We start from the raw sequence: 26064 nt of genomic DNA, 5'->3' as shown, positions 1-26064 counted from the left end.
TCCTCCACAAAACTTGAATGCTTACTTTACTCTCTACTTTGACTGGAATGCCTTAGAAGGAATCCTAAAGATCTCTCTCTTTTATCCCTCCTCTGAGCGATACCTCAGTAGCCTGCTTCCTCTGCAAGACCTGCCCTAAGTTTACTCAGTTTAAGCTGCTCCCCAACCCCAGAGAAGTATTTCGAACTTCTAACACACTTCCTGCCAGCTTCACTTCCCAATAGCCACATTCTGAAGAGACAGCTCTCCCAGACTGATTGTGTAATTGCCTATGCTTCTATGCTCAAATCCTCAGACTTACCATGTCTTATGTTCCTCAGTTTGAAATATGTGGTGGAATATATGGGTCATAACATCTCCTCTGCTTTGAGATTTATCTCTAGTAAGTTCACCTAGGACATGAGAGACACAGGGTATTTCTTCATATGTTATATTTATGTGTTCTCATTCTCTAAAATGAACTCCATAGTTTGAGCATTTGAAGTCATGAAAGAGAAAGATGTCCTTGCACATTTTTGCTAATTCTGCTCACATTGGAACACCATAGAATATTCTGTTTATGGTTAACCTCTTCCAGTACTCACTCCTCCAATCTCCAGTCTTTGGTAACCAATTTTTCTATTCACAATTTCTATGAAAGCAACCGTTTTAGATTCCATTTGTGAGTGAAGTCATAAAGACTTTATATTTATCTGACTCATCTCACTTAAAGTAATGACCTATTGGTTCATTCGTGTTGTAGCAAATAACACGATTTGATTGCTTTTGTGGCCACATTTTCTCTATCTAGCCACTGATTCTGAACCTCAGCTATTGTGAATGGTGCTGCAATAAACACAAGAGTGCAAATGTCTTTTCATTGTATTAGATTCAGTTCCTTAGAGTATATACCCAACAGTGGGATTGTTTGGTTCTATGGTATTCTAGTTTTAGTTTCTTGATGAACTCTGGTACTGTTTTCCACAATAATTGTGCTACTTTATGTTTCTACCAAGAGTTTGTAAGACTTGCTATTTTCTGTATCTTTATACAATATATATTTTTTCCTTTTAAGAGTAACAATTCTAACCTAGGTAATATATCTCACCTGAGTTTTGATTGACATCTTCCCATTAATGGAAGTGATGTAGAGTAAATTTTCAGATAGAAATCGTTCACTGTGTCTTTTTTAGGGAAATGTAGGAACCCCAAGGCAAGTGAAAAGAATGTCAAGATGTAATTAAAAAAAAGACAGAAGATCAAATGTTCATTAATTGATCTCAATGTATTTTAAAACCTAAACTTATCTGGACAATAAGATGCTGGACTCTATGTTTGGTATATGCTTGCAATGAAAGAACCTCAACTGAACTTGAACTGTGGCAATGTAGCAAGGTGGAGGAATCCTCCGTGGGGGGAGAGCTGAGAGAGGGGAAGGGGGAATCCCAGTGCCTAAAAAACTGTGTCACATAATGCAGTGTAATAAAAATAAATAAATAAATAAAATGAAATTTTAAAAACCCAAATGTAATGCATACATTTAACCTATTTGATATGAAATACATTTAATATACTATAGAAGCAAGCATTATAAAGAAAAATGCAAAATCTCAGTATTAAGTAACGATTATAGTAATAAAATGTCTGTGGGTTGTCTATTTTCATATATAAAATGTAAACTGCTAAATTTTACCTTTTCTAGCCAGTCAAACTTTACGTACTACAAAATTAAATAACTTTCTTACACTGAAAGTCTTATCTATTATTATTAATATTGTTATTGTTATTATTGTAATTATTATTTTTGATAGTGTATGTGTAGGCTAATGTGGATGATGGACAGAGCCGGAATGCATACTGGCAAGCACGCACAAGAGTCAGGTCTGGGATCACCTCACATGAGGTTTGTTTGGAGAGCCCCCCAACTGAATCACTAGACTCAGAACTCCAACCATGGGGAGAATTGCAGGATCTGTGGCCTGACCATGCAGTACATGTATCAGAACTTGGCCTCCTCAGTGGTTAAGGTGAAGCAGTGAATGGCATGCCCAGATGCACTTGGGGAGTATGGCAGTCCAGTAGGGCCTGCAAAGGATGTATGCTACCATACTTTTCATTGGAAAGTCAGATCTACAGAGGGAGGAGATACAGAAAGATCTTCTGTCCACTGGTTCACTCCGCAAGTGGCCACAAGGGCTAGATCTGAGCTGAGCCAATCCAAAACCCAGAGGCAGGATCTTGCTCAGGGTCTGCCATGTGAGTACAGGCTCCTAAGGCTTTGAATCATCCCCCACTGCTTTCCCAGGCCACAAGCAGGGAGCTGGAATGGAAGTAGAATAGCCAGGACTCAGATTGATACCCATATGGGATCCCAATGGTTGCAAAGCAAAAATTTAGCCACTAGATCATTGCCCTGTCAATCTCATTCTTCTTTGATTTCCAACAGTATTTACTACATCTGTTTTAAAGTCACTGGGACCCTGCACCCGCGTGGGAGACCCGGAAGAGTCTCCTGGCTTCGGATCGGCATAGCATCGGCCGTTGCGCTCACTTAGAGAGTGAATCATCAGACGGAAGATCTTCCTCTCTGTCTCTCCTCTCTGTATATCCGCCTTTCCAATAAAAAAATAATAAAAATAAACCTTTTAAAAAAAGTCATTGTTAAAAAGTTTAAAAGCTTTTCTGGAACATTCATACTTGTGCATATGTTCAAACCAGGCTCTCGTGCTGATGGTTTTACACATATGCAACACTTTGTTTCTCTTTTAGACTGAAATTGATCATCCTTTGATTTCATGGACAACTGTTGCTTCTGAGACCATTAGAGAGGCTCAAAGTGCTGTGGTCCTTTAGAGAAAGGACATGCCCAGAAATGTGAAAGTTTGCAGAAACGCAGAATTAAAAGATACATTTATTTGGGTGTGAAAATATGCAATCCATGTACACTTTTGAATAATATGTATTTCTCATGAACTTTTTGAAGACCCCTGGGTGTATGAGAGTGAAAAATCATTTTACACCAAAATATCCATATTGTTTGATTCCACTTGCTACAAACTTTCTGAGAGACTCTCATCTATCTTGTGCTGTTGGAAGCTACAGATGTCCAGTGGATGAATGTCCTGGTAGATCCACAGCTTGTCCTGGATGTTCCTCTACGCAGGCGGACGTCCTTAGGGCTGTTTACGACACCAGACAGATCATTCCTTTCTGCTTCTGTTAGTTCAGTGCTGAACAATTGATCTATGTGACATTTAATAGCAATTACAACAGCAGTATCAGTACTACAACTCTTCTGGATTGTTAAGTCTCTAGGAAGAAAGGTACCGTAAGCACCTTGGTTGCGTGTATTCATCTAGCACCCTTGAGAGATAATTGTATCATCTTACAGCCGAGGTGCACACCGAGGTGCACACCGAGGCACAGAGAAGCTAGCTACAAATCCAGAGATTCCCCCCAAAATGAGCAAACTCTGGATTAGCGTTCTGGGTGGGCTGTTCCCCCCACCTTCTCAACCACCACAGAAAATAAGAGCTAATGCCCATCCTGAATATAAACAATTAGATCTAGTAAACAAATATTTATTAGATGATTAATGGTAAAAAGCTAAAATACATATATTTTTATTGAGCATGAAGCGGTAGTTAAATTAGGTTAGGAAACGTCTGGCGTGTGGGCTATAAAAGGGCTTCTAAGCCATTTGCTCTAGCCCTGTGAAGGCAATTGTAGGTAGACTCTTCATTCAATTAATCTGTAATAGGCTGATTTGAACTTGACCATTTTTATGATCTACGGATGTTATAAATATACAAACAGCCCCTGACAGAAAATAAGGATCCGCAATCCTGGTAAGTGAGTCTAAATAATAAATAAGCCAGCGTGATGCAGAACTTTACCACAATTTCAGGAACTCTAGAGCGCAGCGACTGTGGAAGCATGAATGCTCCCGAGGCCCAGGCCCTGCCTGCATTGCCCTCCTGCCCAACACTCTTTATTGGCACACAGCCCTGCAGGTGTGTAGCTCTGTCTCCCCATACCCTGCAGTCTTCATGACATTTGGGCTCTTGCTAAGGAATAAAGGCAGCATTGTAGTTACCATGCCCTCTTCAGGTGAAGGAAATGCTTCTTCATGCATGCAACATCCTCTACTTCCAAACCATCTTTAGCGTTGAAAACTCTTGAAGAGGCGAGCTCTTCATAAGGTATACATTATTTTGCATCACTTGCAGCCTCACATTTGTATTATATACAGGATCAACTATGAGCAAGAGCACCCTATCATGGAAGTGGAAGAAAGAACAATCTTTTGCTTGAATTTCAGAGTCCTCGGGGAAGACCGTGACCAAAGATTACCGCTTACAGTCCGATCTCTGACAACTTAATAACAAGTTTCCTCTTCAAAATGATTACATTTTCACAAAGTTAAATATTTTGGACAATGGCCTTTGTTATAAATAGGCTGACACACTCAATTCCCCATGTAGCTTTTCTGATGATCAAGTGGTTGAAAAAATAGGCAAGATTTCCAATTCACCTTCAGCTGGCTTGAATGCTTTGGCAGGCATTAAATAAAGGAGATTTTTCCAGAACCTTGAGTTGTAAGAAAGGGATTTCTCAGCCTTCCACTTCAGAATTCTGTGAGATTTCAAAAGCTTCAGTGATTGAGGCAAGAATGTGAAGTCACTAATTGGTGTAAATTCAATGAGAATTATCTTAATTTTCCTTTCCACCAAAGCTTCATGGAGTCCACTTTCAAGTTCATATCTGACTGCATCAGACATATACCTTTTGCTTAAGACAATGATTATTCTTCGGCTTTTTTGAATCAAGGAGTGGATTTCATCAACAACAGCTGAAAATCCAAGATGCTTCATATTAGTTTAAGAGGATTGAAAGGCAAGCCATGAGAAAGAAATCACTGTGTAAAACGTCCTATTTCACATTATTTAACTCTAACCTACACTACTAGGTTTCTCTTCAAGATAAACTATTTACTCTCAATTTTATATGCCTGTTAAGGACAACTTTCCATATAACACTAATTTGGATCTTAGCATTTATTATGTTAAATGTTCTCTTAAATATTTTTTTAACTGACCTCATCATCATGATGACATTATGAACACCCCCATCAGGCAGACAAGGAAGGAAAATGAAGGACAGAATGGCTAAAGAACTTGCCCAGGCTTGCGCAACTAGTAACCAACAGCACCAGAACCCAAATCCAAATGGATTATGCTGTCTTAACCAATATAAAACCCTGCACTCCATTTGCATGGAAAATCACATTCAAATCAGAACATAGAGAATAACACAGATAAAATGAAGCCAGACATTACTGTCAAATTTTTTCCTTCAAAATGCCAGATACAAAATATTTTAACCTTGAAGGCCATACTCCCTTTGCCACAACTGCTCAACTTCACTGTTGTCGCTGAAGAGCAGCCAATGCCTGTTGCTGTGTTGCAGCCAAGATGATGGCTCACCAGCCCCTATTCTAGACCCGTCACAGGTGTAGCTACGAGCCAAACATAACTACAATCAAATAGACACTCTTTATGCTATGTAGTAACTACAAAGAGATCTATTTTCACTGCATCCCTTTCTATGCCTGTCCTCTTAGGTCGGCCATCTTGTTGATTCCCCAAAGAGATCTATTTTCAAAATCACTTCTACAAAATAAGAGGAAAATAGTTAAAATGATATAGAATGGAAAAGCTTTCAAATGGAAAGCTTTCTAAATAGCAATATGCCTTCTGAGACTGCACACAATATACCAGTTGTATGCACCTGTAAATTGGTCATATTTTCCCATTTGAAATGCTATGTGTAGTAAAACTATAGCATATATTATCTTTTTAACTAGTAGTAATTTCACCCTTTGTTTTATAATATAGAAGGTAAAAGTAGAACTACCTGTTATTTATTGCTTCAGAGATTGACATAGGAATGGAATTTAGTAAATATAAATGATTGAATGGTGCAATAATGAAGACATTGGTATTTTTCATTAATATCAGTGTCCAAAATTTAGCATAAATCAAGATTTCAATGTTTCCCTGGAGGATGTCAGAGAAAACATTAAAACATGATTATATTTTATTGAATTTGATTTCAACTGCACTTTGTTTTAATATGTGTATCATGGGTCTTCATATGCATTTGCAAGTATTAGTAGAAATTACTGAATTACATAGGCATGGTTTGGCTGGACTTGTTAATCTTCTTCTTTTTCTTTTTTTCTTTTTTTAAGATTTTATCTATTTTTTATTGGAAAGGCAGGTATACAAAGAGGAGGAAAGACAGAGAGGAACATATTCCATCCAATGGTTCACTCCACAAGCGCCCACAACAGTCGGAGCTGAATCAATCTGAAGCCAGGAGCCAGGAGCTCCTCCAGGTCTCCCACGCAGGTGCAGGGTCCCAAGGCTTTGGGCCGTCCTTGACTGCTTTCCCTGGGTACAAGCAGGGAGCTGATTGGGAAGCGGGGCCACCAGGATTAGAACCGATGCCCATATGGAATCCCAGCGTGTACAAGGCGAGGACTTTAACCACTACACTATCGCGCCTGGCCTTATTCTTTTTCTTTGAAGTTATTTATTTGAAGGGGCAAATTGGGTTGGAGGAGTGAGCCAGGAGAGAGAGAACAAGATGTTTCATCTACCAGTTCTCTCTCAAAATGACCACAACAGTCAGAAATGGACCAGGTTGCAGCCAGGCATCTCTAATTCTGTTCAACTTTCACATGTGCGTGTCAGAGGTCCAAGAACTTGGGCCTTCTGCTGCTGCTTTCCAGGCACATTAGTGGGGAGTTGGCTTGGAAGTGCAACATTCAGGAATTGAACTAGCATTCTATATGGGATGTGGGTAGCAACTCAAACAGCTATGTCGCCACATCAGCCCCCCGATTCTCCCACTTTCTACTTAACTTTCTCACCTATATTAACACAATAAAGAACAAATATTTTCCAGTAGGAATTAGCCTGTATTTGTAGTGTGAACAGCAGATAGTATGTCTACAATGCTATCTGCTTACTGTGGTCATTTCACACCATTGCAGCTGGTCCTGGAATAGAAATACCTACTCCTTTCCCCAAAGCTTCAGTGAACCCTGAAGCAGAATTAATAGACTCCAAGAAAGGAGACTATTCCAAGTACACTTTTAAGTTGTCTTCTTACTACTGATTTTGTCTGACTTACCTGTTTGCTGTTTCAAGGACCTTGTCCATTTGTTTTGAAGAATACGGGAGAGTCATTTGTATGGACGACCAGTTCCTCAGCTTAAAGGAAAATACCTCCCCTGGTGTTCCATCTAGCATTCCATTTCTTACCTCCTCCAGGCATGACATCCCTTTCGAATATGCATAACTTATACCCAAAATGTTTCTCCAACACCCTGGGCAAAACCTCCACAGCAAACATATGTTCTTCTCCATCCTCGGGTCGGCTCTCTTTTAGGTAAGATACAAAAGCATCATACATTTTCCCATCTAGGAGATAAGGTTGATTCTTTCATTTGGTATGTATATAAATGCTTAAGCAGCAATATCAGTGAGCGTTCTAGTAAGCGAGCCTACATTATTTAAAAAGAAAGGGTAGGAACAGTACGGTCAAGTCCGGAGTGCTAACCAAGCAACCAACTTTAGCCAAATGTCTCTTTTTAATCATCTTCTTGAAAAGATGTTAAGACTCACAGTTTAGCCTTGCAGACGAAAGTACATACAAGGAATTAAGCAGGGTAGCCATGTAATTTAAAGAAAACTAGAACTGAAGGAGTACACATATGTCCTCCTTTCAGGGGTGGGAAGCAAACCCTACCTTCAAAAGAACCTCCTGACAAGTGAAGGTAGAAACCTAACTAGAGAAACGAGATGATCAATACCTCCAGGCTATTGGAATCCCCGCTGTGATACTGTTAAAACTTACAGGAGATGACTATTATTACTTTTATAAGGACATTTTCACTGATCACCACTCCTTCAATTTAATTCCAAATAATTAAGCATAATTCAAATGGCTATTGGAACAACCTCAGGAGGAAATATGTTACAAAAATAAAGACCATTCTCCTGGGTAATTAAAAATCACACAATTTTATCTCCTCTAGTTCCGTTGAAAATATTTGAGGAGAAAAAGCAATAAGCATAATAACTCGAGAAAAGGAGCATCACATGAACAGACGAAAACAGCAAAACACAAGCAAAAATAAGAAAGCAAGCAAACATAATAATTCGGCCGGAGGATGACGAGTTACACAATGCCTTCTGAAACAAGCAAGTTTTTTGTCAGGTTCTGAATGATAGAAGTGATACTATGAACAATTGGATTCTGTAGGAGCAAGCGACATGTTAGTCTCTTTATCCTATGGTGACTGGCCAGACGTTTAGGTTTTTGTCTGAATACACGATTGGTTTTGACAGATTTGCAACTGTGTGGATGGCTAGAAGGATCCTGTAGCAATATCAAGTGTCATGAAACCGTTCAAAGTCTATTTCCTCTGTGCTGGCCATGTCGGTTATAACCAAATGCCAATCTCGACCTGCTCAATAGCATCCAGGCTCCCAAGAACAGCTTTAGGATAAGGCTTCCTCAGTTCCATCTAGGGCCTCTGCCTGAGTAACTCAGGTCAGAAGCTAATGATTCAGTGTAGCAATGACACTTCCGAATTGTTTGTACGACAGAGGACATTCCGGTAAAAAAAAAAAAATGTGGGGTGGATAATTATTTGCATCTTAGAGATAAGGAGATTCAACAAAAAGTCCAACTAAGTGTTGATTCAATCGGTAAGTAGTTTCCCTGGAGAAAGCTGTTACAGTTCTGTGAAAAATAGCTATTTACCAGGTAAATAAAAGGTAATGCTTCAATTTGTTTTGCCATTGTGACTGTGTGATGTAACCAGACACCAAAATATATGATAACTACATAAGCTTTTTAGAAAGGTGTGTTTTCTTATGGTTAGCATAGAGCTGATTGCAACAAATGGATAAAACAATGTAAATACAGTTTATATATGAAAGAACCATGCTGTTATGCATGAAAATTGGTTTTTCACCAACAAGTTACTTTCTATAGTATGTTGTTTGTTTGTTTGTTTGTTTGTTTTGGGGTTTTTTTAATTTTGGTTTTTTGTTTGTTTAGACTGGCTTGTTTAAAAGGTAGAGTTACCGAGAAACAAGATGACAGAGAAAGAAGAAGAGAACTATTCTGTTGGTTCACTGCCCAGCTGCCCACAACAGTCAGGACTAGGCTAGGCTGAAGCCAGAAACTCCATCTGACTCTCTCCTGTGGGTGGCAGGGAGCTAAGTACATGGACCACCATGTGCCTTACTCCAGATCTGGAAGCTAGATGGGTAATGGAGCAGCCACTACAAGCAGCACTCCAGTAGGGATGTACCAATCCCAAGAGACAATTTAACCCAGGGCACCAGTTATCTGATCATTTCTAATCACAAGTTATTTTAAAACCAGATAATCCAAGATTTAGTGGCTTTGATAACTGACAAAGCAAATTTTTCCAGATAGGGAATTTGAGATCAAGTGATAATTATTTTTCTGGTTGTGTATAAGCAATATCATTTTATTTGGGCCAACAAGAAGTTAGACCAATGCTGCCACTGTGTTTGGTGACCGCAGAACGCTTTTAATTCAATTGACTTAAATTAATTAAATTCAGTATTTTACATTTTTTGCTATTTCATTTCCAATCTTTTGCAAAGCAAAACTGAACACAGTCTTGGAAATTGCAGCAATGTCAAATTGCTGTTGAAGTGTTCAGGTTTGTATTTATAGCATCACTCCTGCCCTTATTAGCGCCCAATGTCTGTTCATGTGTCACACTTTTGACAGAAATAATTTAGAGCAGGCCTTTCAATGTCTGTGTACTGCCCTACTGAGAACTGGGAAATTGAGCTGCAAAAATCATCTGTATCTCTGAAAGAAAAGCAGTAGCCAACGTTCATTTTAAGATAAATGCTGGACAAGCCCGGCACAGCGGCTCAATAGCTAAACCCTCACCCTATAAGCACCAGGATCACATAAGTGCACATAAGTGTGTCGGTTCATGTCCCAGCTGCTCTACTTCCCATCCAGCTCCCTGCTTGTGGCCTGGGAAAGCAGTTAAAGATGGCCCAAAGCCTTGAGACCCTGTACTCATGTGGGAGACCCAGAAGAAGCTCCTGACTCAGCTCCAGCCATTGAGGCCTACTTAGGGAGTGAACCAGCAGATGGAAGATCCTTTTCTCCACCTCTCCTTTTTTCTCCATAAATCTGATCTGCCTTTCTAATGAAAACAAATAATTTTTTGAAAAAAAAAAAAGATAAATTCTGGTATTTTCAGAGGTTTTTCAGAAAAGAAATTTAGTTAGATATCGCAGTCTGTTTAGCATTGCTCTCCACTGAAGATTCATACAAGCAAACACTCAAAGCTGAATTTGTTAGATTTGCTAATTTTGTATTATTGAATTAAAGTTGTTCATGAGAATAAAAGCAAATCTGCAAAAAATTCAGAGTTTCTAATTTATAATTTTTTTTACAACTAGATGGCAAAAGAGCCTTTGTAAGTAGATAGAATCCCAAATTCAGAAACCACCCAAGATACATTTGAGTATAATTTTTAAAAAGCCTTTCACATAGCAGGGCACTAGGAGTGAGGCTGTAAGACAATTACAACCTGAGAATATTTGCACTTCATATTTTAGATAATATATTCACCCTCCCTCCCTAAAATATCAATAGACCCTAGAATGATGAAGCAACAAAAAAACTTTTGAAGTCATAAATCCACTGCAATGTAGGTGAGTGGCATGAAGGAGTATATTTCAAAAAGAAATTCAAGCAAACCTCAAGGAAGTAAAAAGTTTCCCCTGTCCTTACACAAAAAGTAAAAGAGGAGTGAAAATTAAAACTACAACTTTCACTTATTGGTCTGGCAAGTATCCAAAAGTTGGTAGGGGAAGCTACACTAACAAAATTTACCCTCAAGGTAGTAGGTAGCGAGGAGGGGAAATAAGCAGCATCTACTGAGCTAATGGCTGCACGTACTCCTGATATTTCTGGAAATTCTACTTTGGGGATACACGATACACACATATACTACACACACACACGAAACAGTTAATGTATAACAGCTATAAACCATAGCATTTCTTCAATAACAAGATACCGGGAATAAACAAAGCACCCATGAAAAAGAGACAAAAGAAGCAGTGGCTCTTTCACACAAACGAAAAGTTGAACCCTAAAAAATGAGGGAGATCTTTATAAGGCACCTAAAATACAGGAAAGTTGAAAGTCATGTGCATAAAAAGCCAAGATTTAAAAAAAAAAAAACTTTAAAAAATGATGTGTGCCTAGGATTCTGTATTTTTTGGGCAGAAGATGAGCTATCAACAACGAGTACAATGGGAATCCCAGATGTGAGACAAGGCTGGGAAGGCAGCCTCCTACTCCACAATTTCCTAGACATTTGAGCTTTACACCAAGAGATGCTTGTTCTGCTGCCCCCCACCACATATACACATGAATACACACACATACACTGATAAAAACAAAAGCAAGAGCAAAAGATCAGATTTGTTTATTCAGTAATTGTCTCGAAACTTGAGGACTTCTGGTCATCTTCAAATTTAGGGAAACTGAGGCACTTAGCAGGATATTCTAAGAGGGCAGGGTCTAGGTCGTTTAACTTCTGGCTTAGGGTTCTTTCAGATAGGCCAAAATAGTGAGCCACCGTCAATTCAACACAATTTGGATGGACTTTATTGAGTGTATATATATATATAGCCTTAGTATATATAATACTAAGATTTTGTACACACAAGGACAATCACATAGATAGTCACTGGGCTCAACTATCCCATAAGACAAACATGAAACAGCTAGGGAATAAGTTTCAACATCAGCATAGGTAAACTCAGGAAGAGGTTATGTAAACAATGTTTACAATGGATGCTACACATGAAGCTGTTCTTGCATGGAAAATCTTCCCTTCAGCTTAGGTCAGCAGCCTTTGTGTGATTAATGATTAATGAAAATTAATGATTTCCAATTACGTTTCTTAACGAGAGCATAAAATAAGAAATCCTAGCATTTCGGTAACCATTACCTGTTAACGTTTCATCTCTTCCCATGAAACGTCTATAAAACAGAACCAAGTCCACTCTATAAATGATTCCCAAGATCACAAGGCACATGACTATCACAGAGAGAGAAACAGCTGTGATCATCCCCCCAGTGAAGACATGTCCTGGGAGATCAGTTCCATGTGCTAGAAAAGAAAGAAAGAAACAGATAGTTAATCAGACAAATGGTCCTAGTGGCTTTCGGCATCATGCAACGGTTGTCAGTTATGCTTCTTCACACTAATCCTGGTGTGATTCCCAGTACTTCCACATTTTCACAAATCTATTCCACTTTCCTACCTTTATTTTACAGTAATGACCTTTCCACCCAATTTTTAAAAGGATAAACTTATGCCCGGAGACACTCTAAGCCCTGCATTAAAAACACTGCATTGTGTTCCATCAGCGCCTGCAAGAAACCGAGTTTCTCAGGGAGATAAGACAGCAGGATGAAGTACACAGTGTTGGAACCTCTCAGTCCCAGCTATCGGGCTGAGCACATGCACCAAAGTGCCTGGATTTGAGAAGAGCACTGGACTGGAACTGTGTGGGTTTGCAGGCAGTTACCTTGATTATTTTGTATCAAGGAAGAAAAAAAATCAAGGTACCCTCTGCTACCCTCTGGTACTCTTCATCTGTAAAATGGGGACCTTAAGAGTCCCTGCTTCACTTAAACAGTTACTGCTTGGGAGAACAACAGAAGAGATTCTCCAGTATAAGGCAACTTTCATGCCAAGTACAAGATCAATAGATATCTAGATAAGCATGTATAAATATATTCATCTAGGGAAACTAGCGTACCCTAACATGAAGATACAATGCAATATGCCTCTCTACTCCTAATAAAAGACAGATTCCCAATGAAACTGTTAAATATATCTTGACACTAGGATGCTGAACTCTCTGTCACTGCCTATGCCTACAATGTCAAGATACATGTAGATGGATGACTTGTGACATTTGTTGAATAGCTATACTCTTGTAATAATATGAGAAAAAACAACAGTGAGGGTAGGAACGATGTCCCCATGGGAGGGGAAATCCCTGAGCCAAAAGGAGAAAAGAAAGCGATTAATTCAGAGGAACCCACAGCAGGAACATTCCAACTTTCCACAATTGCCTGAAAACAAAACTTGCATACTTTTTTTCAACAAGATGTATCTCTGGGTGTCTACGTCTGCTTCATTGACCGCAGTGCAATTGTATGAGAAGTTTAGATTGTTTTCATTGACATTCTCAATTCTTAATATTTTTGAAGCAAACCATTTGCCTTCTGGAGTCCTGGAAGAGAGAAACAATTCAGCAGAGGACTGGGTTCAGCAGAGGTACCCACACGAGAGCATGTCACACTCTGAAATAACTCTCTGGCCTTCGACATGTTGACTGCGTCGGTTCTTCCCTTTCTGGTGGGCATTTTCAAAGTGAGGGCTTCACAGAAGTTCAGACCTCTCCATGAAACAAGATAGTCAGACCTATGAGACTACTGGGGCACAGAGCTATCAACACCAAGGATTTAAATGACAGAAGAATGATGCCGCTAGGCTAAACATACAAGAAACTTTCTGTTTCTTTAAAGTTGCATTCACTTTAAAAGTAAAGTTAAACACACACACAGGCGCACACACACATGATGGTGTGGCTTCTTCACTGGAATGCCTATGTTACAGTGCTGTCCTCTCTTTAATTTTTTTCCACAATCATTCCCCTCCTCAGCATTTGGAGTTCTTCCCACAATGCAGTTCTCATTAACTGTGACAACGCTGTAAATTGTTTAGCATAGATACAGATTCACATAGAATTTGCCCATGCAATTCTAAAGCAACACTTTTTATTCTATTAAGCCTTAAAAAGAAAACACTATACTCAGGAAGCTCCAACACATGAGATGTATCAGGTAAGCTGTTCAGAAGGATCAGAAATGGCCTTAATAGAACCAGTGACACTGACCTCACCTCTCAAAGGATTGGAGCCACCCATTTCCAGGAGGCAATGGTATCCTCTTACCTTGCCAGTGACAGACTGAGAGGCTGTGGCAATCGTACAGCCAGCTGTGGTCCCTGTTGGCCTGCTTACATATCTAACAACAGGCTTCTATGTGAAACTCCCACTGAAGCCCTCAGAGTCTCAAATATATTTTAGAATATAATTTGTTCACACATCAGAAACAGAAATTAGAGATATCCATCTAAAAACACCAACCAAATCCTACAAATGAAAATCCAAAAGACATAAAGGCTACTAAGAAACAAAATTGATGGCGTATCGACCTCATGTACCCAACTGCAAAGACATGCCTCTATAATGTCAGTTCATTTCTGAAACGTCTGACATAGGAAACTGTATTGAGCTCAAGGCTTCTGGCTTCATTTCCAGCCAGCCATCACCAGCTGTGGACATTTGAAGAGTAAGCCAGAGAATGGGTTCTCTCCCTCTCTTTCTCTCTCTCTCTGTCGGTAAATAAACATTTAAATAAATATTTTTGTGAGTTTGTCTTCTATCCTCAAAAGATTATAAACAGATCCCTAAAAGAGAAATTGAAAACTCTGATGGAGAACCACTATTGAGATGAAATACACCGGACAATTCATTACACGCTTACTTCTTCCCAAGGAGCCACACCTAGCAGTGTAAAGGGTTTACAGCCAAGTGTCTGCAAGAATTGGGAGCTTCTAGTACAATAGCGACAAAGGATGTCCTGAAAAAATGTGTAAAAAGCAGGAATTAAGTGTTAAGGCGATATAACAAAGGCATTACATGATCATGTACATGATCAGTACACCAGATCATGAATGGGTATTTTAGGGTCATTATAGACAACTACAGTAAAGCCCAATGTCATTCAGAGTTTAAATGACTTTTTGGTTAACAGCAAGTATGCATGGCCATCCGTTTTATATATTTTGTTTTAAGAAGTCTCGTCATTCGTTAATGGAAGAATGTAGGCTGTTTAAATATGAGTATACCTGCGCTTTGAACTTCAGTCAATGGGAAAACAAACTCACAACATCTATAAAAATCAAAACTATTAGCATGGGCGTTTGGTCTAAAGGTTAAGATGCATGTGAGATCACCCACATTGTGTTGTCAGAGTGCCTCAGTTCCAGACCCTGGTTTCCGCCTCAGGCTTCCAGTAATGTGCACCTTGGAAAACTCAACTAACTGGATTCCTGCCACTCACTAGCAGATCAAGCTTGTCTTCCTGGATCCTGCCCAGTAGGTCCAGTCCCAGTCATTGCACAACATTCCACAAGTCAGTCAGACACTGGGAGCTTTATCTCCTCGCATCTTACATTTTAATTTTTTAAAAATGGATAAGTAATTTGTTTTGTCTAAGATGTGAAATAAAATCCCTTCTTCCCTCAGATCCTGTCTGGTCAGAAACTGCTTTGTAAAAATGACCTTGGAACCCTTATACATGTCCGCATCGGTCTTCTTTCTCTAGCTCAGATCTTGGTAAAATTTTGTGAGTCAAAATCAAACATAGAAATTATGATAACAAAATACATAGATTTTAATTACAATTAAAATAATCCAAAACACCACACCAGTGACTCAAGACCCCATACACATTATATCAAGTAATAGGATATGACAATCATCTGTATGTGCTATGAAAAATCTATCCTGATATACACCATATTTCACATAGACATACCTAATCCTTATTCCATTCTCTTCTTGTACATTGGGGTCTGGTCCATTCTCTCTCTCAAAGTTCCAGTAAATATAGCCATCTTCATTTAGCAGAGCAGAGCAGTTGAGCTGTATATCTTTTCCTATGTAAAGGTTGATAACAAAAGTTCTGACTTCACAGAAACTCAAATTTCCCAAGAGGTTTAAATTAATATAATTATTATTTGTTAACTTAATATAAAAATAGCATTGCATCCTATAAGAAGAAAAAGGAAAGCCTCACTTTTATTTAAAAATAATGGCAATAATATGAAAGAATTAGAAAGCAATTACATTTCTCCTTAATCACTCATTTTAAATCCATTACTAAAACTTGGGATGCCAATGAAAACTTGTTTTCAGTATACATTTGGCAGATAACACCAAGCCAATGCTTTCACTCAATGTCCAGAAAAACAAAATGAAAACATCTGAGTTATCAAGAATAAAAATTGAAGATACATGCAAAAAGGACAGGAAATGAAAGATAATTATCACTGGGAACATATATAAACAAAGCCAGAGGTGATTCTAGACTTGTTAGAAAAACACTTTGAGTTGCTATTTGAAAGTCAACAAGGATTTGATTAAATCAATGAAAAGATGGTAACTGTAACCAATGAAGAGCAGCATATTTTTAAAAGAATCGAGTGAATGCTTTATACCATGTGCATATTATACAGCCAATTGTATCAGTAATTTATCAAATGTAATGAGTTAAACACCGTGCTGACTGGATTTCAAAAAATCACCAAGTATGTTTAATCTGAAAGAGACATGCATTACTTACAGTGACAAGCAACTATTAGGATTGTAGGCTATAAAAGATATAGAGCATGCCAACCCCAAACATCAGAAAATCGGTATGACTATTTCACATTAGAGAGCATAGTTCTTGAGAAATGGAGTATTACAACAATGATATTTCATAATAAAAAAGGCATCAGTTCAACAGACATAAATGGATATAGGTGCATAATTTAGTTCCAAAATATATCAAGTAAACCCATAAGTAACCGGCATATCAGCAAATCAGTCTTGATGGTGAGAGATATAAAACATAACTCTCACGGCAACAAAGAATAAGGAAATAAAAGATCGGTAAATATATAAATAAGTTAAGGAATACAATTAGTCAACCTAGTTAACTTACCAAGAACAGTAAAACTAAAACGTTGAAAATTCACCATTATTTCAAATGCACTTGAATAGGAAGAAAAGATTAGGGCAAGAGGGAGACCCCTATACCTACAAAACTGTGTCATGGGAAATAATAACAGTGAAAGTCAAGCTATGTAATATTCCAGGTCTAAACCAACTCACAACAAATTTCAAAATAGGAAGTGATAACAGCGCTGAACCTTGGTCCAAACCGAAACTAACCTGAACATCAATAACACAAGGAACACAAATAATCCATGAGTAGAAGCAGAAATCATAAGGACAATTTTTACGAAAATTATCCAAAAAAAGTTATTAAATGAATTACATGAAGACATGGTATAATAACATGTGTTGGAAATAGCTGAAGCACTGTTTAGGGGGATATTTGGACCTTAAAATACAACCCTATGTGAGAGGATTATTGAAATTGATTCTCTGTCCATAACAGGAAACCAGAAAACAAGAAAGAAGCACTCAATATGAGTAGAATAAAATAAACAATTGCGATGAGAGCAGAAACCAGTAAAAGTTAAAAGCAAGAAAACCGCAAATACAAAGCAGTGATGGGAGTGCGATAGTGTGTGATGTACCACGACTCCAGATTTATTTAGAAAATGTGAACTTGAGAGATTCAACACCAACCTATTGTTTTTTTTTTAAACAGTATATCTTTTGAAAAGTCTTGGTGCTTTTGCACTTCAGTAATTTAATCTATAATAGAGAGCAAAAATCCTTGGAGCTGTTTGAAGAATTTAGTGCAATAACAATTTCAAAATCCTAGTTCAATATCCGGTTTATTATTCTTAACATGTGAATTCTTCTTCCATTTCCCTTTTGAAAAAAATTGCTCAAGTGGCCATGTTGATGTACAGTCAATTCAGTGCATTGATCCATTGCCTAATAGTGAGTCCATTAATCAGTATTCAAACAACACAATAACTTTGAGCCATCTCTCCATAATGGCTTTGCTCTATTTTCATTCTTAGTAATGACCATTAAGGCAGCAACAGCGACAACACCTAGTCTGCAAGCCACAGATGGTTCTACTCTTTTGAATACACTGTTTATTTTAATTGATCCAAAAGTGACAACAGTAAAGCAATGATAAACTTCCAGTTTTTAATGTTCTTCACTAAATATGGGATGTGTAGTGTACATAATGTTGATCAGTAATGAATCAAGTTGACTCTTGCAATATTTGATTATGCTCCTATTGATAAATGCACAACACAAATGTCAATATATACCTAATTCCACTTCAACGTAGTTAAGCTTTGGTCCAAGAAGAGCTGGAATAATATTATTACGATCTAAAAGTGAATAAAGAAAAGAAAAATGGGTTAGTACTGTCTTGAACTTTTTTCAAGAAAACATGTGCTATTATCTACTCATTTCCTGTGACAAATATTCCAATAGAGCATTCCCTTTCCCTTCCCAAATTTGAACTTTAACTTTCTGCAGTTTCATTTACCCTGATCCACTGTGATCCAACAATATTAAATAGGAAATGCCAAAGACAAATAATTCCTACATATTACACTGTAGGAATTGGCATATTACGCATATGCCAATCTGTGTAGCCTGATAAAAATCTCACAATACGGTGGTCTGTCCCACCTGAGACACGGTTTATTCTATTGTCCAGCCAATTCACACTTTGTAGGGAATCCTTCCCCTAGCTGCTCGGCAGTGTCCCAGTTATCAGATGGAGGCGGCTGAGGCCATGTGCACAGCAGCAGCTGGTGTTTAGAGTGCAGCAGCAGCTGTGATTTCAGGTACCCTGAGCAGTCTTGAAGCACATCCTCTAGGGGAGCTACAGCAGCCATGCCTTTACAGCTTCTGTATTGTGTTTTCATTCATTCAAGCGTGAAACTCTTAGGTTTTTTTTTTTTTTTTTTTTTTTTTTGGCCAGCAAGGCACTCATTCTGAGGCACCAACTCTCACGATCAGGGTGCCCCACTGAACTGTCTACACCTGTACTTCCAGTTCTATTTCTGTTCCTGAATGACTTCTGTTCCCAACCGGAAGTCCACAATATCCTCCCTGAAAACACCCTCAGGTGATGTTTAGTCATCACCCAGCAGCCTCCTCTTCCATGTTAGAAATGATTGCCTGCCGAGTTCTAGGAATTTTTGCTGTCCCACTTCACTGAACAGTAATCTGAGACAGTAAAGAACTATGTGATTTCTCTCATCCAAGCTCATAACCTCAGAGAGCTGTGGTCAGAGTGGGGTATGGTTATTTCACTGAAGCCCTGAGTACCATCCTTGGCCCAGAGGAAGTAATACTTTAATAAGGAATGACAGCATTGCTTCTTCAAAGAAGGAAAGGATTGCTCATGTATTGAGAAGCAGAGATGACTGTGGGGTGACCAGAGATTTACATCATATTGATATGCAAAACTGAAGAATTTAGACTACATAGTTATACATAAAATTTCAGATTTTTAAATTTAAGAATGTTCATGTGTTGGATTTCTGGATTATAAGCCAGAACTGGAAAAAGAAACCCCACCCCTCCCCTTGCCAAAGTTTCCACATCCTAATTCTAAATTCCCATGTCCTGTTACATGGTGCAAAGATTAGAATTTTCTTTAATACTCTTGTTTAACTATCTTTGCAACGGTATCAGTGGGAGGAGTTTTAAGAAGTCGTTAGATCATGAGTTTTAAGAAGTGGTTAGATCACGAGAGCTCTGCCCTCACGAACTGATGAATGCCGTTATTTCAGGAGTGGATTAGTTATTATGGAAAAGGACTCTTGAGTAAAAAAAAAAAAAGAGGGGGGAGGGGAATGCCTAATTTTTCTCTGTGTCGGGCATATGCTCACTTATCCTTCTGCCATGGATGTAGCATCATAAAGGATCTCTCCAGACACAGCACCTGCACCTTAAATCTCCTGGTCTCCAGAGGCATCAACCAAATGCATTTCCATTTTTTATAATATACCCAGTCTGTAGTTGCAGTCTTTTGCAGCAGCAGCAGCAGAAAAGGACATATAGCAAACATGAGTTCATAGATGTGGTTAAACTGAGGGTCTGGAGAATCAGAAGTGATCCTGGGTTATCTGAGTAGGCTCCAAGTGCAACTACATATTTCTCTCCTAGGAGAGACACAGAAATGTCACAGAAAAGATGTAATGATGGAAGCCAAGTCAAGTGGGGTGGAGAGAATGAGGGGGGTGGGGAGAAGAAGTGAAGACGCTGTGCTGTTGGCACTGAAGATGAAGTAGAATGAGCTATGCCATAAAGGTGGCTCCTATGGACCGGAAAAGGCAAATCAGTGTATTCTCTCCATCTTCCTCCAGCAGTAACACAACCCTGCTGAAGCCTACATTTGAGACTAGTGAAACAATTGAAAAATATAAGGACCCTAAGTTTAGCGTAGTTTGTTTCAGTAGCCAGTAAGTGGGTAGATAGTTATATAAGTGGATAACTGAAATTAAAGGAAGCATGAAGCAAAGGAGGCATAGTCAACTGTGAGTGCCTAAATGTTGTTTTGTTTTAAGACTTTTGTTTTATTTGAGAAGCAGAGCAACAAAAAAAGCTGGAGCACGAGAGAGAGAGACAGAGAGAATCACCAGTCGGGGGTTCACTTCCCCAAGTGGCTACTACAGCCAGCTCTGGGCTAGGCCATAGTCACGATCCAGGAACTCCATCCTGGTCTCGCATGTGGGTGAGTGACACAGTCATTTGAGCCATCTTTTGGAGCCTTCCTAGATGCATTAGCAGAAAGCTAGATCCACATACAGCAGCCAGACCTGGCACCTGCCTTGCAACTTGGGTTACCAGGTCATAAGCAGCAGCTTAACTGGCTATGCCACAACAACACTCCACACTCTGGGTTCTGTTGAGTGAATCTTTTGCACAAGTTGTGTACTCTCTACGGATGAAGCAAAAGGAATTCCAGAGTGCATGAGCCACTTGTCTTCAAATAGTGAAATAGCTGTCATTTCTAGTAGGGAACAGACTTTGTGAAGAAACTAAAGGCCAAGAAAACCCAAAGGGTGGAATTTTATAACCAGAAGTGGGATATATGTACTCAAGGGGGGACGGGGCTTTTCAATAATCAGATATCAAAGTCTAGACTAAGATACACTGGCAAATGTCTTAGTAATTTTTTAAAAAGGATCAATTACTGACTGCCATATGAAGAATTTCCTTAGAGGGTCAAGTTCAATGCACATTTCCAGTACCTTCCTTGCCCTTGAATGTCTAGGCTTCTAGGTAGATTTTTGGAGTTGTGATTAATACTACAGTTAAGCTATCTGTGTCCCACACCAGAACACGAATTTGCTACTCAACTCCAGCTCCTGGCTGCAAGTGCTTGTTACTATAAACCCCGAGAGGAAGTATTTGGATCCCTGTCCCCCACATGGAGAGAAATAGGCTGAGTTCCCAGCTGCCAGGTTTGGGCTCTTAAGGGCTTTGGCAGGGAGCACATCAGCAGCTGGAAGTCCTTTCTCTTTCTCTCTCTAATAAATATATATTAAAAGTTCAGCCTTCTGTTTTTCTAGTATACAGTAAGCTCACAGGAATCCAGACTGTGTGCTGTCCTCCCCTCCTCTTACACAAGTTTTCTTCCCTTGGGAGTGTGTTCTCACGTCTTCCTGCTCATTCCTGACCATAGGTCTCTAAGATGTGGCTCAAACAGAGCCTCCTGCATCTCATTGCTCTGACTTGACTCGGCCAAAAGCCAGAGAAGTGATGCTACTGCCCTCAGAGATGACACTGCTCCATTTGATGACTCTCTTCACAGCTTCTTGCCTTTCTGACAAAATCAAATCCTTTGAGAATAAGGATTACACAATTTGTTCCATAGCCTCGCTTATCCCACATCCTTTGCCTTCTAGTTCTAATTGCAGTTTATCAAATAAATGCTCTTCAATAAATATCTGCTAAGTGAAAACACATGTTTAACCATGGAAGCTTCCAAAATTTACCCACACTCCACACAGAGAAAGAGAGAGAGACAGAGAGAGAGAAAGAGAGAGAGAGAGAGAGAGAGAGAGAGAGAAAGAAAGACAGCTAATTCATGTGAAACTTATTCAAATATACTTTTGTTTACTGTTAAAAATTTCTTTTCAGGGCCCGATACAACGGCATAGTGGCTGAATCCTTGCCTGCATCTGTGGGATCCCATACTGGCACTGGTTCATATCCTAGCTGCTCCACTTTTCATCCAGCTCCCTGCTTGTGCCCTAGGAAAGCAGTAAAAGATGGCCCAAAGCCTAGGGGCCCTGCACCCACATGGGAGACGTGCAGGAGGTTTCTGGCTCCTCCTGGCTTCGGATCAGCGCAGCACCAGCCATTGCAGATACTTGGGGAGTGAGCCAGCAGATGGAGGATCTTTCCCTCTGTGTATCTCTGTTTCCAATAAAAAAATCTTAATTTTTTTCAGTCAGGTAGATGGACTCAAAGTACAAATTTTGACTCTTTTGTTTTAAACAATGTTGTATTCTTGAGCTCCACTAAGTGTTATCTCAATTCCCAAATGGTTTTGGAAGAAAGATAAAAATTCACTTAACAGACATACCTTTGTTTTGTGCCAATTCTAGTATTTCTCTTACCTCCAAGAATTGTTACATTGAAGGTCTTGGTGATATTAAATACCTTTCCATGATGATGAATAGAAAACACACAGGAGTAATACCCCTGATCTCTAAACTCAGCATTCTTCTGTATCAATGGATTTGCATCACTCTCGGCTATCTTTTTATAGTCCTGTGTTTCAGCTATCTTTTCACAGTCCTGTTTTAAAAGAGGAAGTTGAATCGCTTTAAGTTGCTAAGAGCATGAAATATTCACCTAAGTGTCCTATGACTTGGCATTGCTTCTACTGGAACCAAGTCCACTGGCTGTTATAGTCTTCATTATTACTAATACATTTTGGGGTATGTGACATAAATTCCTGCTTGGATTAAAACTGTCTGCATAATTCTGTTTCATTAAAGCTTTCAGTCCAATTTCATATGCCCCAGAAAACTCATGCTGGAAATGACAAGTGGAGGTTGGAACTGAATACCTAGAAGCTACTTTGACGCCTCCCACTGGAAGACAGGGTGCAGATCAGAAATGCGTCAGGATTATTCAAACCCATAGGCACATTCTCACTTCCAGATCACTGTGGCAGACAGGGAGGACATGTGACTTGAACAGGCCAGGTGAGCTGCGTAAAATCGGACAGGTTGCCTATTGTGATGCAGCAGTTGTCCACAGCCGTCAGACCCTCCTTTTGGAGTTTTGCCTTCTCTAACATGTCTCAAAGCAAAATACTGCAGAAGCATTACCTTATACAGCGTTGTTTTGTGGATCAGTCCTTGAAAATAACTGCTTGAACATAATATTTTCAAAGTTTTTTCAACTTCTACAGTTTTACTAATTACTTGTTTCTCAGCAAAACAGCTGTGTTTATTTCTTCTGATGACATTTAACTTCCAAACTTTAGTAATATTTCTGTAAAAACAAAAGTGTAAAGGTATATTTTAATTATGACAGAGACCTTACCAACATCAAGTATCTTACCTTTAGTAATCAATCCAATTGTTTTTTCTTATCTTTGTTTATAGATGTTGATAGATGTCCAAACCCTGTTTGGCCTTCTCACAGTTCAGAGCAGGTAGAAGTTTAGCAGCTTCTCATAAGATAGGGTAAAGGTGAAAGATTGAATCCTATGGGTCCACACACACACACACACACATGCAAGTGCTTGCACACACAGATGCATCCTTCCACAGACACACTGAAATGTCATCACAGCAGGTGTTGAGAATTTCAATAACCTACAGAGAGGGACAATTCAAGGATTCACCATTCATCCCTGCAGCGGGAGCATGCGGCAAGCCACAGCCTTATACTTACTCTCAAAGAATTAAAAGACTGACATGACATGAAGGCAACTGTACCAAAGCTCTCTCCTCTCTGTCACCCCGTCCCTGAACACCTCACTGATATCCAGCTTCTGTCAGTGGTCCCTACTCCTGCTCCATAACCCAGGTAGAGTTCTACAGAGTCCAGATCAGAAAGAGAATTTACATTTCCTGCATCCGGCATCTCCAAGAGATGATCGGACATCACAGGTTCATCCCTTCAGTGTGCTCTGCCTGCGCTATGCAGAAGGCTCTATTCTTTTAAATCATGTCTTTACTCAATCAGGATTTCTGGGCAGGGGTATTCATGATTCTTTTCCTTCTATGCAGGTTGTGAAAATTCCTTCTTCCTTGGCTTGCCACAGAAAGCCATAATTCTAATCTATTTCTGTAATCTGTCTTTAGAAAGCACATGAACTACACCAGGGTTTTTTTTTTTTTTTTAGTTCCTTAATTTCTTTCTGATTTCTCTGAGTTCCTACACACACACACACCAAAAAGCCTCATTTGGTGCAAAACCGCAAGAGAGATATCAAGATCCCCCTGTGATATCTCACTTTGCTCTCAACAGTGTGGCTGATCATGATCAGGACTCATGTTAAGAGAAACCTGTGATATCCAGCTGCTGCCCACCAGACCCAGCTGGCACTGAGTCACTGACACACGTCAGTCTCAATTCTATGGCATCGCACGTGAGGAGCTTTCAGAAGTTTCACTGAAAATGCTTATTGTGAAAAAAAAATCAATTATCCTTAGATTTCAAACATTTTGCACAGAAAATCTACAATTTGATTTCATGATTTCTAAAAACCTTTTAGAAGTTCTAGTATACATGTACAATGATAGTATCTGATGTGCTCATTTGCTTGTCCTCATTTCATAGAAAATACGATTTTCCAATATAAGGATCCTGTGGGATCTGCAGACATGCTTTGATTAGATGGCAAAGCTCTTTCTTGTGATTCTTTTTTCTGGGGGGGAGGGGTGCCCATGGCAGTGGACTTGTGAGTGGCTGTGAAAGTCATGGCTCCTTGGCTACCATTGCTACCTGCTTCCTGATGACCTCTGAAAACTAGACAAGACTGGATCTACTTCATCTCGGCTGCTCTCTCGATAGAGAATGTCACCCAGAAAGCAGACCCTGTGACCCCCTCACTACTCATTCACATCGCTGTGAGTTTCCAGTTGCTGATTCCATTTGACAAGAGCAGCTGAATGCAAAATGCAACTTTCATTCAATCTTCACTTGTCATTGATATGGATCTCCAAGTGCAAATCCTATGAAGGTGGTTGCCTTTCATCAATATCACCAAGAGACTAAACATGACGGGTTATTCAATTTATTTTTTTCAATAATTAATTATTTATTTCATGTAATAGAAAGTGTAGGAGAGAAAACATGCATGGCATACCTATCCTTCCAGATTTTACTGTAGATTTGGGTTGCTGAATAAAAGACAGAGTATCATGAAGTGAATAAAAGACATACTCACCCCATGTGGAAAAAATAAGATCCCTTGTCATCCAACTCAACTGGCCAAAATTCCAAAGAAAAGTTGTGTAAAGAAATTCTGGGTGAACTCCTTGAGTTTAACTCAACATGTCCATGTGATCCATTGCTTTTATACCATCTTATAGTATTTGATTCACTCTCATGCTCAGATGATAAGCAAAACTTCAGATAGAAAGGTTCTCCTTCCACCGTAGTAATGCTAAGACGTGAGGTGCAAGTTTCTTCGAAATACAAGCAGAGGAAAAAGTTTTAAAAACCGAAAATGACTTTTCTCTCCTAATATACCAGAAGAAGCAAGGTTAATGCAAAATCTCAGCATCATGTTCCTGGGGTTCTGTTATCTTAGCATGACGCTTTACAAAACTGGGAAGTATAAAGCACAGTGAGAACCTCAATCAAGCCTGAAGCAGAGGCCTAGCAGCAAAAGTCCTTGCCTTGCATATGTCCGGATCCTATATGGGCACCAGTACTAATCCCAGCTGCTCCAGTTCCCATCCAGCTCCCTGCTTGTGACCTGGGAAAGCAGTTGAGGATGGCCCAAAGCCTTGGGACTCTAAACCCATGTGGGAGACCTGGAGGAAGCTCCTGGTTCCTGGCTTCAGATTAGCTCAGCTCCAACCATTGTGGCCACTTGGGGCGTGAACCAGCAGACGGGAGATTTTTGTCTCTCCTCTCTGAATATCTGCCTTTCCAATAAACATAAATAAATCTTTAAAAAGAGACAGAGAGAGAGAGAGAACCTCAGTCAAGG

At 39.3% G+C, this 26064-nt stretch overlaps 1 protein-coding gene across 2 annotated transcripts in view; it reads right to left on the bottom strand.

The window, feature by feature from the left end:
• Positions 1–2650: 2650 nt before the first annotated feature.
• Positions 2651–26064, bottom strand: part of IL18R1 (interleukin 18 receptor 1) — a 34975-nt gene continuing 11561 nt past the window's right edge. For both annotated transcript variants that reach the window (XM_040993873.1, XM_040993871.1), the window contains exons 3-11: positions 25294–25534; positions 23222–23387; positions 22502–22682; positions 18182–18244; positions 15754–15874; positions 13240–13379; positions 12083–12244; positions 7311–7469; positions 2651–4831 (exon numbers count right to left, since the gene is read on the bottom strand). In XM_040993873.1, the coding sequence (XP_040849807.1) occupies positions 4476–4831; positions 7311–7469; positions 12083–12244; positions 13240–13379; positions 15754–15874; positions 18182–18244; positions 22502–22682; positions 23222–23387; positions 25294–25534 (1589 nt within the window). In that variant the 3' untranslated portion in view covers positions 2651–4475. The remainder of the gene's footprint in view (positions 4832–7310; positions 7470–12082; positions 12245–13239; positions 13380–15753; positions 15875–18181; positions 18245–22501; positions 22683–23221; positions 23388–25293; positions 25535–26064) is intronic.

This window comes from Ochotona curzoniae, unplaced genomic scaffold (assembly GCF_017591425.1).
Source record: "Ochotona curzoniae isolate NIBS_2020 unplaced genomic scaffold, NIBS_Ocur_1.0 contig_883, whole genome shotgun sequence".
NCBI lineage: Eukaryota > Metazoa > Chordata > Mammalia > Lagomorpha > Ochotonidae > Ochotona > Ochotona curzoniae.
This window is presented reverse-complemented; position numbering and strand designations above follow the sequence as displayed.